Below are 15258 nucleotides of genomic sequence, written 5' to 3' on the forward strand. Positions count from 1 at the left end.
CGCAGCCCAGGTACCAGCCCTACCTCCACCAAGTCCCACAGGTGCCTGCTCTGCCCCTTGGAAGAACAAATTTGGCTCCCCAGACCTGCCAGAAACCCCCTTTTTATTTCCTTTGGTCTTTTATAGCCTGCAGCTGCTTTTAACCCTTCCTTGGCTATAGCCCTGCTCCCATCTCAACACCAGGTCAGATGTAACATGCTCGTGTTCCCCAAAACCCAGAGAAAAGGAGGTTTTCATGAAGAGGGATGGATGTCACCTCTTAGACCTCCCCTCCATCCAGTTCTATGAGCAACGGCTCCTTTCAAATCTGATTTTTTTCAGACTTTGAGAGCCAAGCAATCAAACATCACCTCTTTTCAAAGATCTCTGTACTTGTTGCTTCCCGCCCCCCCCCCCCGCCCCCCATCAGAAAACTATTTCAATGCCACAATCAGCTCAATCCTTTAATGAACACCAGGCTATTCACTGGAAACTCTTAACACAGATTAAATCACTTGGATGCTATTAACATCACCTCAGACTTTGCAAAAACCTCTCCTCACTCTTATCCGGGTGCTCAGCAGCATTCTTTCACCGTGCAACGGGCGGCACCAACTTCAAGCGGTTCTCTTTAGGGAGTCAAAATGCAGCACGAGATACAACTCTTATTTATCAGAAACACGTGTTGAAAAGGTACATAACTCCAGAGGTGTCCATATAATCCACTCTTGGAGGATTTTTGGAAGGATTTTGTAACGTCAGCCCTTCATCGGGTTTTCCAGAAGCTGCGAAGCCCCACTAACTCACTGCAAGGGTGGCTGTTATTATTGCAATGGCTAATTTAGCGATGAGATTAAAGAAGAAAGGGGTGAGCACCAAGGAAAGAAACATGACATGCTGCGAGTCTGCTGGTGATGCTCAACATCTGAGGCTGAGGAAGAATAAAGTTTGGGGGTTTTTGCTGCTCACAAAACCTTCCCAAACTGCTCCTAGAAAGACGGTGAGCGGGCACACTGCAAGAAATTCAGTGTGAAAGTGCCGATAATTAGTATGGCAAGGGAATCATTAACTCCCCCAGGGCTTCAGCCCCCTCTTCTCCCTCAGAGCCAAACCTGGGCCAAGCAAATCCCCTTTTAAAGCACGTTGGGGTGATTAAAAAGTCCCAGCCAAGAGGCAAGCAACTCTTAAAGGGAGGAGATCAGCCACGACTTCTCATACAAAGCTCCTTCTGCCACCCTGGGGTTTGCCACTTTGTCTCAAGCAAATGAAATAATAATAATTAGAAGGGCTTGAAAAATCACAGAATTAAAGGAGAATAAATTAGATGCATAGGGCTGGGTAAAAAGCGCTGGAGGGTCTCTGCAAGGCTTTTTCTCACTGTATTTTGCGGGGATTTGGGTTTTAGAGGGTTTGCAGGTCCATCCCACTCAGGGGAAGGCTGAAGATGCTGGATGCTTGTTACACAAATAGGGAAGCATCAGTACCTGCCTGCTCCCAAGCCCTGCTGCACCGGCTCCGGTCCCTAGCACAAAGATGGGATTCTCCTGCTTTTGCTCCTGGGTCCGGGATATTTTCAGCTCTCCTGGCAATCCCGAATGCTTGCTGCTGTGCAAATGTCAGATTCTCCTCATTTATCCACCCCTCTGTGCGGCTAAGCAGAAAAAAAAAAAAAAAAAAAAAAAAAAGAAAAAAATCTAGAAAGTGGTGGTTTTGTTCAGAAAGCCTGTAATCAGAGCATGCTGTATAATCAGTGGGCTTAGGAAGTAAAAAGAAATATATGCAGATTCCCGAGCAAACCTCGGCAGGAAGGAGTTTCTTCAATCACTTTTTTCCAGCAGGGTCTATTTGTGTGCTAATTACCGGGAATTTGTTTTTTTGAGAGTTAAAGCAGCATCACTGAAACCTGCTGGTAGTAGAATATCCAGAGATAACTTTTCATTGAGGATGCAGGAGCTGGGACAGCGCAACCTGGACCCCAGCCTAGTCCTCAGGAAGCATAAAGAGAAATGGGGTGTTGCAGTGATGCTTTGCACAAAGCATCCTCAATTAACCCCAAATTTCCCCACAAGCTGACAAAAGCAAGTGGAAAAACGCCTGGTGACCTCTCTCTCAGCAGCAATCATAACCCCAGATGGGTTCAAACACCGAAACGCAGCTTCATTTCTCATGCAAACCTGTAATCAGAAGTTTTTATTATTTTATCAAGTTTTCCACTGTGCTCGGCGTGTGCTGTCTATGACACCACACAGCCGGAGCCTCCCAGCGCTGCCGTCCCAGCAATCGATACTGCTCTGGTTTGTAACACGTGGCGCTGTGGTGGAGGTGGGATGCACCTGACCTCCAAAACCTGCACCTTTTGCAACCAAAACCTGCAGCCACTTCTCCAAAAGCCGCATCTCACTGATGGAAAAACCACACAGCACGGTCTCTTGCTGTGGCTAGGGCAAAAGGGGCAAGTCTTTCTCCTTCATCCTCTAACAGGGCAGAAATAGCTGAAAAAACAGCCTAAAAAAGATGCTGGTCAAATCTCATTTCAGCTGGAAATTGCTTTATTTTTTTTTTCTGTTAGGGAATTTCCATATTGCCCACAAACTTCCCATTTTTCCCCTGCATCTTCAACCGCCTGGGTCTCCCTCGTGCATTTTGCAGGGACAGAAAAATCCACCTCCAGCCATCACACACCAGCTTTGCAAACCCAGGCCAGCCCCAGCTTCACCCCAAATTCCTCCAACCCCCCAGGTCACCACGCTCACCATGCACACCCTGCGGTAAATGGATGAGCTGGACACCCCAACCACGTCCTCTGCTTTCATCCAAAAGGGTTTCCAGCACCATAAAACCACAAGGAATTCACCGGAGCCAAATACCCAAGTGGGTTAAGTGCAAGCAACGCATCCACAAAACACAAACTTTTTTAAACTACTTCACCCAATGCTTCCCAACACAGAAGAAAAACAAGGGAAAGGTGCTACTTATGGGTGTTTTCACCTTCTCTGACTTAAAATCAGTTTTAAGTGGCTGCTATAGGGTACTGAGTTGGCACTGGCAACGTGGCAGAGGGATGCTTTATACGGCACCGCTGCAATAGAGGGGGGTTGTGTTAATTTTTGCCCCTTTCTCCACACGATCAGAACAAAACCCAGCTGCCTGGACCAGCTCAGACCTCAAAGTGCTCCTTCACACGTGCGCTACCCTGATTGCTTTTATTCAGGGCCCCCAAGCTTCAAATCACTCTAGTAGCTGACTCTCTTCGAGGGGGAATTTATCTTCCCAGGAGAAGGACAATTCTCCAGCCACACAATAGCTCTGTGATTGCCAACCATTTCCCCGCAGCCGCACTCGCTCCTCTCTTCAAACCTGACATATCTGCCATTTCCCAGCGTTTAATCTCTCTATTTACACATGCAATCAGGGGCTGGAGAGGGAGTGGGAAAGCGAATATCAAGCTATCAAGCCCCGCTCAGGAAGTCGCATCGTGGGTCGACCTTCAGAGTGAAAATACAAAATTGCAAATAAAATAAGTGGCAAAGCTGGCGGCGGTTGCTGGAGTTTGCTTTTCACATCTTGCTGTTGCTGACATTTGGAAATAGCAGTATAGATATAAATCTGCTTTTATATATATATTAAAAAAAAGTATTTATGTATTTTTTATGCTGGTTATATATTTATATTTATAGATATATATATAAATATAACACCTGCAAAAGGCCAAAAGAGCTGCGGGAGCAGCTCACCTCTCACTGCCACAAACCCAAGGTCAAATCCTGCCTTGGGTGGCCAAGTCTGACAAACACAAGGCAGGGAGAACCCAAAAAACTTACCCAACGGAAAAGAAAATTGGAAAAGTTGGATTTCTTGGCCTGCATGGACCCTCATCTCTCTTCTGTTCGGCATAAAATAAAACCAACTCTATGGAATCCAACCCTGAAAATTCAGGGCTTTATTGATTTTTTGAAAGCTCAAATATCCACGGGGTGAGCGCACAGGTCCCGAGCCCCCGGGCAGGAGATGCTGAGTAAGACACAACACATTTCTAGCAAAAAAAAGCTCTAAAAAAGGCACAAAGAGGGGCCAGTTTGGGCATATTCAACTGCAAAACCCAACTGCCAGAGCAGCTGTCCCGTTGCATTTCCAGTCCCTAAACCAAAGCATCCCAGCTCCTTGAAGCCATCTAATTGCGCAAGAGAAATATTGATTTTTACAGTCTATTTGCTAAATTACCCTGAACTCCCTCAAAGCAAAGGCAAGCCATTCTCACCAGACAATCCGCCGTTCTTCCAGCCTTGCAAATGTTAATGGCGATAGAAGAAACTTGATTTCCAAACAAATTCTTAAACCATTGATTAAATACGAGCCTTCATAATGCCGATTACACGCGCCAGCAGCTAAAATCCCCAGGCCTTGCCGGTAATTTTTCTAATAAACTTGAGCAGAAAATTGCAAGCAGGCGGTGGCTTTATTGAATAGACTTCGCTTGGGTTATTAGAGAAGTCGTTAAAGATGTGATCATCTGGCTTACACACGGGTACGCATTGTGGGGTTGTGCATGACAATTACAGGTAATGAGTGGAGAGAAGAAGGTTGATAAGGAAAAGATTAAAACCAAAATGTAATTTGTGTTACACCTTGCAGGGGGGGATATTGGAATAATATATCCAGCAGCAGATTCGGGGGCTGGGTGCTTTCCTGTTTTGCCTAAGAGATATGTTTTTTCTCCAGGGAGCTAAGGGAAATAAAAATCCATCAGTCGGCAGTAAGCGAGGGAGATGAACGAGGATTTAACAAGCAGGTGCGCACCTGCACCTACTGCATTTTGTGTAAAAAAAAATATATATATATAATAAAATGGTTATTAACGTCAAGTGCCATCCCATCAATTTTTGTAGGGCATTGAAATATTTTCTCCTAAACAGAGAGGAATGTATTGCCTGCTCTCCAGGTTAACAAGACATTTATTCAGATGAAGAGACAAATCCATTTTTATCAGGGATTTGAAATTTTGGGGTGTTTTGTGCTCATCGTTGGAGCTCGGGGTGCCTGACAATGCATGTGCAGGCACTCGAGCAGCTGCAGTCCGTCTGCACACACAAGCTCCCAGGAGCCTGATGGGACTCATGCACTGATTTTCCATCAGCATCAATACGAGTATTTTTATGCTGCCTCATGATACGATCTCCAGGGTCGCTCTGGAGCCTGTTTTGGGGCTCACAGGGCAGAGCTCCCTCCTCCGTGGCCCCTGCACCACCAGATTCCGCCTCAAGGCGAATAGATTACAAACCCTCTAACCAATAATGTCTTTTTCAAGAGTTTTCCTGATAAAATTTGGCACAAAACCAGTAGGAAACAACTTCTACAAATGAAAGCAACCTCCAGTCTCCCATGCCTGGAGAGGTTGCTGCGCACTGAGGATGCCCCGCAGTGAAACCCCCTACGAATTCCTGGTAGGAGCACCCACTTTTGGGTGATGGATAGAAATGGTAATATGTTTCACAGACAATTCCAACACAAACACAACTGAGAAGTCCAGGCTTGGCCACGTGGTTTTGCCAATATGACCATGAGCAGGTAAGAGCACAACAAACCATCAAGTACTCCGGTACCATAAAACCACACCAGCAGCGATGGTTCTTCCAGTGCAGCCCAGTCTCACTGTTTAAAATACAAGGATAAAGCATTTTTGCTGGGATAAGCCGCGTCTCCACCAGGAAAACACTAATCTAAGGTTGCTCCCATACAAACCTTCAACCCCTTTGAGTGGGCAAGTCCTCCACGGGGCATCCAAGGTGGCAGAGCAAGCCAGAGGTGGACACGCAAACCCACACTCGTGGCACCGGCTCTTAGAGATGCTCTTTAAGTGCATTTTTTGCCCGCTATGAGCTTGCAACACTATTTCCTACAAGAAGGGGTGCCATTACAAGGGCGTGTAGTGATAAGACAAGGGGGAATGGTTTTAAACTGAAAGACGGCAGATTTAGGTGAGATATTAACAAAAAATTCTGTACTGGGAGGGCGGTGAGATGCTGGCACAGGTTGCCCCATCAGCTGGAACGGTTCAAGGGCAGGTTGGACATCGCTTGGAGCAACCTGGGCTGGTGGAAGGTGTCCATGCCCGTGGCAGGGGGTGGAACTGGGTGGTCTTTAAGGTCCCTTCCAACCCAAACCGTTCTATGATTCTACAATTATGATTTTTCTTCCATGCAGACCACAAATACCTCCTGGTTTTGTGCAACTGTGCAATGCACGCGCAAGGAACACCCTTACTTAGCTCATCGTCGAGGGCATTTCTAAAATACCTCACTGCTGCTGTGCCCTCCTCCTTGTGCTGGTGCCCATCAAGCTGAATATATCCATGGGGGAAACATTTCAGTTCCAAGGCTGGGAATTAGGCTGGATCCATTACCAGGAATGGATAGTGGATTAGTGGAGCCATGGGTTAGCAGTGGCCTTGGCAGTGCTGGGTTAACAGTTGGGTTTGATGATCTTAAAGGTCTTTTCCAACCTAAACAATTCTATGGAATATCCCTTCATTTATCTGCTCCTGGAAAATGATAATTGATGTAGTACTGGGCTAATTGTGCTGCTCTGCAGCCAACTAAAGGCAGACGAGGAGCCTTGAGTAACCTCAAACCCCCACCACCCAGAAATACAACTTATTTTAACACACGAGACAAACGTCCCCCTTCTTATCTCCTAGCCAAAGGGGATGCAAGTGTTATTGTGCGTGATGACTTGACCGGGTATTGCTTTATTTATCCCACATGGCAGGCGTGAAGCTGCTTATATCCACGGGGAGAAAAAGCCAACCCAAACGGGCAGGATTATTTCTTTTGCTCAGCAGCGCCCATTGCAGAATTGATTCAGCCGACAACTTGTGAAATACCGTTAATGAGCTTTGGTTTCTGTTGCCCTGGGTCGCTCCAAGGATGAGATTTCCTACCCTCTGATGTGTCAATTTTCCACTTCCAAATTCAAACCGCGTTGTGGAAACAGAGTATTAACCATGATTCATGAGTATTAGCGCAGAAAGAAAAATATGATTGGAAATCTGAAGTACTTATCTTCTTTGGAACAAGCCTAAATAGAATGAACACAAGAGTGAATAGCTTTAAAAGCAGACAAAGGAAAAGGAAGATGAAATGTTCTCCGTAAGCAACATAACTTCAGCTTTGGCAGAAAAATATTTTCTAGGCTTAGATGGTAAAGAAATACAGAGCTTTCCCAATTGCCTTGATGGACAGGAGAAAGAGGGTTATATGTTAAAGAGGGATTAGGGGAAATGCCCACCGTTACCACTTAGCATCCAAACAGAAAGAAAAGGTTGGCTGATAGGGAATTAATTAAAAATTAGTTTTTAAGCTAGCAAGCTATCGGGGCTATTTCAACATCACAAGTATCACTTGGAGGGGATGTCCCTGGGCACTCGGCGACTCCTCCAGATACCGGGGTTAGGAGGCAGCCCTCAAACAGAGCAACTGGTACCTCGCTGCAACAGAGATTTGACGCGGAACCGCTGCCGCTCGCTCACTTTGATCCCTGCAACCTCTTCAAGTGCAACGCCAACCACCACCTATCACAGGTGGCACAAAACCAGACGTATCAAAAAGCAACGATAATTTCATCTGCTCACGCAGAAGCAAAGACAATATTGGTTTTCTGATCTGGGCTCCCATCTGTATTAATTGGAAATGCAAATGCTGAGCAATTTTTTAAAAGCAAAATTGCAAGCCGGTACAAGTGAGCACTAGCTACCCGGAGTGTTTGATTTGAATAAACTAATCAACCCAAACCAGTGGGGGACGAAGGTGTTACGCAAGCTGTCAGCATGCAAGACACACGTGCGCTGGTGGGAAGGCTCCACGGACCAGCACGGATTATTCAACCAAAAGCAACTTCTTCACTGAGGGAGCATCGGATGCAGCCAAAGAGCCGACAGAGCTGTCACGGAGCTCGCTGATGGACACTGGGCCGGGAGGAGGGTGATGGAAAAGCTTCATTCCCATTGGAATGGAGGGAATGGCTTATAATTCAGCTTATAAAACCCTGCAGCCTCCTGCTCCTCGCTGGAGGCAGGGGTGCTACCCCAGAGCAAGGGCAATGATGAGCTGCAGGGAGGACAGGTGGTCAGATGCTCGACACACCGACAAAACGCCCGGAGAGCAGGTTAGGAGTGAACAGCTTTGCCCTGGTGTCCTGGATCTCTTCCAGTTTGGACTTTAAAAGTAACTCTTCTCTCTGCTAAGAGCTCCCTTGCAAAAGGAAACAAAGCTATTTTCTGTTGGCATGGTCACGGTTAAAATAAACTTTGCTCCACCAGAGACAGGACCTCAGCCCCCAGAATAACTCCCTTGTTACCCCAGGAGGAAGGCAGCGGTGCTTCCTGCAGGTGTTGGGAGGGATTCAGCTGTGGGAAACAGGGAAATTGGCATGCCAGCTCTACAATTTAATACATCCTCTCCCTGATACCCCTCTTCTGACTCAATAGGTGAGATGAAAACACCAAGCAGTCACATCATGCAAGCGGTTAAATCCAGGAAGGGGCCCACCGTTGCTGTAAGCTATGCTGGTGACTCGTTAGGACGCATTAGTTTTCCTCCTGGACATCACCCAGACCACCCGGAGGGCTGCACGGTATCGGTCTTACCGTCTTCAGCAGCGTCCGGTTGTCCCTGAGGCTCCCCACCATGCCGACGAAGGAGACTCCAAACATGGTGAAACCCAACAGGAGGAGGATGATGGCCGGAGCCAGGAAGATCCCTTCCAAGGTTTTGTGCTTTTGCCTCTCCACCTCGGCATAAATCCCAACGCACAGGATCACGAGGCCGAGGATCTGCAAGGGAAGCATGGGATGGGATTCAGACACCAACAGGGAAAAAGCAGAGGTGGAAGATGTCCCAGACAGCCAAGGAAAACCCACCCAACTCCAGGACATTTAACATCCAACCCCAAACAGTGCCATCAGCACTTGGCACATCCCCTTCGGGCTGTTATTCTGCTGGTTGGGAAGGGGATGTATAATCGCAGCGTGGCTGTTATAGCTGGACAGCTTCAAGCTGGGTTTTGCCAGGTTTTTCCTCTCCCCTGTCCTGCTTGTATCCCTATGGTCTGTCTGGGTGCTCAGCTTGGTGCTCACCTCAGGTCTGATAGACCCAGAGGCTGGTAGTCATTAACACCAACAGCCCACCTCCCAAATTCCACCCTTAGCACCGTCCCCACAACGACTAATTTCACTCCATCATTTTCACACCTGGCTTAAGCACCAACCTGCCCCCAGACCCACAGAGAGCCCCTCGCCCTCCCTTCCCACACCGGCACTGACAACTGGAAACTGAATTCTCTGCACCCTTACAAAGCGCTTTTGATCCCTGGATGAAAAGTGCCATAAAGAAAAGCAATGGATTATTTATGACAACCTTCCTCCCCTCTCTCCCCCTTCAACGAATCAGCCTCTAATTGAGAAAGAGCGCCTAACGATGCTGGGATAAAGCGGGGCTCCAAGAAGGGCTGTTTGCATCCCTTCAGCTCCAACATCAAAGCCAGCAACGCTACCCCGAGCGTTTTGTGCTGTCAGGAGCTGTTCGCATCGTGCCTGTCGGCCCTGCGGCACAGCCGAAGGCGAGCCACTTCTCAGCCAGCGCCGAGCCGACACCTGAAAAGGTCAGCGAGGAAAACGAGCGGCATCCAGAGCCATTTCCACGGGGCTTTTGGCAGCTCTCCCCATCCCATATCCCAGCAGGAGGCTCCCGGGGGAAAGCCCCCGGCTGCGGACACCCGTGGTCAAAACCCTACATCTCCAAAGAGGAGGAAAAACCCTTTTTGTTGCTCCTTTTCCATCACTTTCACCTTTCTTTCCAAAAGGCTTCGTAGCTCCTGATGAGTTCGCTCAAACTCTTCTTGTTAATTCACACTGGAAATTCGATCCTTAATTCTAATGCAAAATCTTTGCTTTTTTGCGGGGTTGATTTCTTTTCTTCTCTGTTCTGCCTGGACACTATTTCTGGTGCGGTTTTGTAGCTAGTTAATGTCTATCAATCACTGTCTGCTTCCAGGCTCCATCTCATCTATAAAGGAATTGAAATCTCTCAGAAAACGAAATTTAGACGTGTGATATGTTACAGGCAGTTTAGTTATTTGAAACTAAACAGGCAGGCCTATTTGTGATAACAGGCTTTTAATCACAGTTTCATCTCTATACTCTATTTTAAGTATCAGGTCAGTGGCTTGGGATTAGGTTTGATTTAATGTTTAGCTCTTATACGGTGTCCCAGGAAATACATTTGGCTTTGAAGGCGGGGGGTAGACATTAACGCACACCATGCGATCCCCACTAATCCCTGCCATTCCGAACCACTTTCCCCATTTTAATTAATCCATCTGTGATGGGAGGGAGGATAGACATCACAGAAAGTACACGGAGCAAACCTGGGAGGGGGTTTGAGAGCAGGATGCTCAAGGGGCTGAGGAAGCAGCATGCATGGGATGGGCGTCAGCTGCTACCAAGGGAGGGAAACCGAGGAGGGTTTTCAGGATGGGCACGTGCGTTGCTTAAAAATAGCTTTTCCAGGGACGAAAAGCATCCTTGACTTAAAGCACGTGGCTGGCATGAGCCTGCTGCAGAGTGGTGCTGGTCCATCCTCCCAGCATCTCCACGGTCATCCCTTCAGCAGGGAAAATCCGTGACCAGTGCCGTGCGTAATATCCCTCTTTTTTGGAGCGGGGCACGCCCCGCTTACTTGCCATGCAAGTGCAAGGAAGGGGGAGGGGGGGAAAAGCAAGTGCAAGGGGGGGAAATAAAGCAAGTGCGGGGGGGGGGGGGGGGGGATCAAGTGCAAAGGGGGTGGGAAAAAAGCAAGTGCAAGGGGGGGGGAAAAAGCAAGTGCAAGGGGGGGGGAAAAAGCAAGTGCAAGGGGGGGGGAAAAAGCAAGTGCAAGGGGGGGCAAAAAGCAAGTGCAAGGGGGGGGAAAAAGCAAGTGCAAGGGGGGGGAAAAAGCAAGTGCAAGGGGGGGGGAAAAAGCAAGTGCAAGGGGGGGGGAAAAAGCAAGTGCAAGGGGGGGGGAAAAAGCAAGTGCAAGGGGGGGGGAAAAAGCAAGTGCAAGGGGGGGGGAAAAAGCAAGTGCAAGGGGGGGGCAAAAAGCAAGTGCAAGGGGGGGGAAAAAGCAAGTGCAAGGGGGGGGAAAAGCAAGTGCAAGGGGGGGGAAAAAGCAAGTGCAAGGGGGGGGAAAAAGCAAGTGCAAGGGGGGGGGAAAAAGCAAGTGCAAGGGGGGGGGAAAAAGCAAGTGCAAGGGGGGGGGAAAAAGCAAGTGCAAGGGGGGGGGAAAAAGCAAGTGCAAGGGGGGGGGAAAAAGCAAGTGCAAGGGGGGGGAAAAAGCAAGTGCAAGGGGGGGGGGAAAAGCAAGTGCAAGGGGGGGGGGAAAAGCAAGTGCAAGGGGGGGGGAAAAAGCAAGTGCAAGGGGGGGGGAAAAAGCAAGTGCAAGGGGGGGGGAAAAAGCAAGTGCAAGGGGGGGGGAAAAAGCAAGTGCAAGGGGGGGGGAAAAAGCAAGTGCAAGGGGGGGGAAAAAAGCAAGTGCAAGGGGGGAAAGGCACTGCATGGCATGGGGAGATGCTGCTGGCAACCCAAACCACGCTGCACGGATTTTTTTGGGTTTCATGGCTTAGAAAAGGCTGCGTCCTATGTATGTCCAAGCAACTCCAACTAGTCCTTGGGACTAACAAGCAAAGACTGAGCTGATCTACCTGAATTTCTTGGCTCTCCTCTTTCTTAGCTCCTAGTTTAAAAGGTCACCCAGCCCCCTGCAACATGATTTCCAAAGGATTAGTGCTGCAGGCTGGATCCCAGCCCATCTCCACACCTCGCCTGCTAAAAAGCACCCTTCAACTAAAAAAAAAAAAAAAGAAAAAAAAAAAAAAAGAGTTGCTTCTCCTCAAAGCAGCTTCAAGCACAAGGAAGCATCTTGCAAAGCAACACACACCTCGAGGAAAGGGATGGATACACTGGCACATCTCCCAGCAAAGGCAGATTGCGAAGGAAGGCTTGCTTGGAAGGATGAGCAGGGAGCGCTGCTGTTGCAAGATGGATGGCGGAGGGATTTGGATGGAAAATAAATAGCTGGGGAGAAAGACCAGCCATTCCCTGAAAAGCAGCGTTTCTGTGAAAAAATGATGGGTTTGGAGCAAACCGGCAATGTCAAAGTCTTTGCCAGGATTTACACAGCACCGTAAAAAACTGCGAGGGGAATAACTTCATCAAAAAACTGATCAGCCCACCCCCCTTAACCCAGAGAAGAGCACCAAGAGGTGCAGGAGAACCTTGCACCACCCCTTGCAGAGCCTGGCTGCCCTGGTTTCCATCACCGGGTCGCTGCGGGGAGGGGGGGGGGGGGGGCAGGGGGGGTTGTTTATGCGCTACAAATTCAATCAGCACGGATATTTTTGATTCCTGGCATCACATCCCTTTTCTACCACCTACACTCGATGACATGGTAAGGCACATAATGAAGTTTGCTGGTAAATCCTCTGCAGTTACATGTTAATTGCCCAGTGATCACCTTAATAGAGCGCAAACACCAGGATAGACAGCAGCCGCTAATTACAACTGCTCTGCAATGCATCTAAGAGAAAAAGCAAACCTGCAAGTACCCTCTAATGAGAGGATGATTACCTCATTTCTACAGGATAATAACTGTACGATGGAACCATCACCATGGGGGAAGCCAAGGGGGCGGCTTCAGCTCCATCAGACCTTGCGGTGAAGGCGTCCTGCATCAATTGTCCTCTTAAAAGCTGGCAAGAAATCACCTTTGGTTTTAATTTCAGCCCTGTTTGGCTTTAGTGCTTCTTGGAGTTTGTGGGGGCTGAGTGGGCAGGAGATGGAAGGTAGCGAGCAGCCGCCCCGGGGTGTCCAACCTCCATTCCCACTCCAAAAAGGACCCCCGTGACTTGCTCTCCTCCCTCCCTCCCATACTCCTGGATAGATAAAATAGCAAACTTGGATTTCTTAGCCTGGTACAAGTCGCTATGTCCAACCCCTTCTCCCTGGGAAGGATTTTAGCAACCTCCAAAGCCGCAGTTAAGCATGGGGCTGTTTCCCAATGGATTCGGAAAGACCCGACGTGTCGCACCACGCTGCGATAAGGCTTTTGTGCAGCCCCCTCAAATTGGCTCTGGCGCCAAGAAGCAAAACAACTCGACAGTCCTCGGGGGGATTCTGCAAAAGCTGACAGTGTAAAGAGCACTTTTCTCGGGGTGATGAGGAGCTGCAGGTCTGCCCGAGCCCCTTCCCCACCTTTGCATCCTATTTCCAAAGCTGATTCGCTCCAACCTCCTCTCTTCTTCGTGGGATAGCAGAGATGCTGGGTTTCCTCTGCAGGCTTTTCTCCATCTAATGGCAAGGAAAAGGCTGGGGTGGGGAGCTGAGGACCTGGGAAGAAGAGCTAAAGGTGGAAATCACTGTCCCACTGATCGCAGAGTTGTTTAGAGACCTGGAGGTCAAGAAGTGGGATGGAAAGGCAATTAATGAACAGAAAATAGTATGATCCACAGCTCTGATGATGCCAGCAGGGTTTAAGGGTGCTGAATAGGTGGCTTGAGCCCGCAGCTAACCCACAGGTGAGACAAGGAGTTTGCAAAGCTCTCTTGGAGCCATGGGCTCTGTGGTGCTTGTAATTGCTTCTCCATCCTTGCATGACTTGGCTTGGGCACGGAGGCAGCCACTCAACACCAACGAGACACGCATAGTCCTACCAGTGCTAACGAGAGACATACACAGCCCTACCCCATCCTAAAAATCCCAGAGATGCCACGAGCCCCGCGCCCAAGATCCAAAAGACCCAAGTGACAGGAGTTACTCTCAACCACACGCCGAGCAAGCAGGTACCACGAATCCAAGGGGATGTTAACGCGGCCGAAGCAGCGCGACATCAAAGGCTGCCAAGGGCCAAGCGGCAGGCATGGCTCGTTCCAGGGTGATCGGCATTAATTGGATGAGTCAACGCGACGCTAACGCGAGGCAGTAATTTCTCCTTATTTGGGAACACCAAAAAGTCACGATGACGGTGGCTCCAAGCCCACGCAGACCCCAGCAGCCAGATGACATGAGTCAGAGCACTGGACCGGGGAGGAGAAAAGGGAACGGGGCGTCACTTTGTTCTCCATCCAAGATGACCAGAGGTGCCAACTAAGGGCAAAACTCTTGTTTTTCAAATCCCCAGCTCACCACAGAATCGTTCTTCCCAGATTTGAAGAGCCATCTCCCTCCAAATTAGCCGGCAGAGCACTCCTGCTCCTCCTCAGGAAGTTTTGTCCCAACATACAGGCAAGAAACTGTGATATAGAATGCACTGAATGCTCTTAGACATTAAAAGCTAGAAGCACAGGATTAATAATATGATTAACAAATTGCACAATGCTTAACTGCTGATAGTACGAAGGAATGTAAAAAATATGCTTTTATAAGGGTCAATTAAACCAGCAGTTTTGACTTTTATGGAAAAGTAAGAAAAGGAAAGCAGCATTTCTTTTTGAAAAGAAAACTTCAAACCTATGCTCTGCTGAATCCTCAACAATGATTAAATCTACCTGTACAAAACCAGCCGGTCCAACCCGCGATGCTTGAACCTTTCTGCCCTTCTGCTCCATGTTGGGTATAAAGCCACTCTCCGGCTTATCCCACGCTCCTTTACTGATTTTCCCACCTATAAATAAGTGTTTTCATTATCTGAAGGTACTGGAAAGGATCTAGCGGCACTAGCACCAGTTTTCTGCAGGCTGGGACAACCCTACGCTGGCAAACCGTGATGCATCTCAACCCAAACCTCCTTGATCCTTCATGGCAAACCAACTCAAGTCTTCTTGCACTGAATTTTTACTCTCAGGGAGGGATGTTAAATTTTCAAAGCCTTCATGCAACACCAGTGAGAAGTTCCTACACAATCATTTTTTAATGAATGCATTTGGCCAGAGAGAAACTCAGCCCCGGTCACGTCTGGTTAACGAGGCTTTGAAAGGTTTGGCAGCACCGTTGAATTAATACGGCGGCAACATGTGCAAATGAGGCCAGAAGTAGGTCAGGCAGCTGAAAACCTCACAGGAGCTGCGCAATCCGTGTGGATTCGATGGGACAATGTCCCCACGCAAGGACTGTCCCAGGGTTGAAGGCAGGCTGGGTCGGAGCAATTCAAAGTGGCTTTTTTACAGCTATTTTCCAGTTGCTGGGAGTTACTCTTGACTGGTGGACTTGCCAGGATGCCCCACTGAGCACCCCAAAATGCCCCAGCCATTAATAAG

The 15258-nt window shown here is 48.5% G+C and overlaps 1 protein-coding gene across 11 annotated transcripts in view; it reads right to left on the minus strand.

The window, feature by feature from the left end:
• The window catches only part of LOC308055734 (tetraspanin-15-like), a 100558-nt gene that overhangs the window by 30995 nt on the left and 54305 nt on the right, over nt 1–15258 (minus strand). For all 11 annotated transcript variants that reach the window (XR_013924601.1, XM_080370077.1, XM_080370078.1 and 8 more), the window contains one exon: nt 8621–8806. Coding sequence is in view for 10 of the 11 variants with exons in the window: in XM_080370077.1 (XP_080226203.1) it covers nt 8621–8806 (186 nt within the window). In the remaining variant the exon portion in view is untranslated. The remainder of the gene's footprint in view (nt 1–8620; nt 8807–15258) is intronic.

Source organism: Falco punctatus (genome assembly GCF_963210335.1).
Source record: "Falco punctatus genome assembly, chromosome: 20".
Taxonomy (NCBI): domain Eukaryota; kingdom Metazoa; phylum Chordata; class Aves; order Falconiformes; family Falconidae; genus Falco; species Falco punctatus.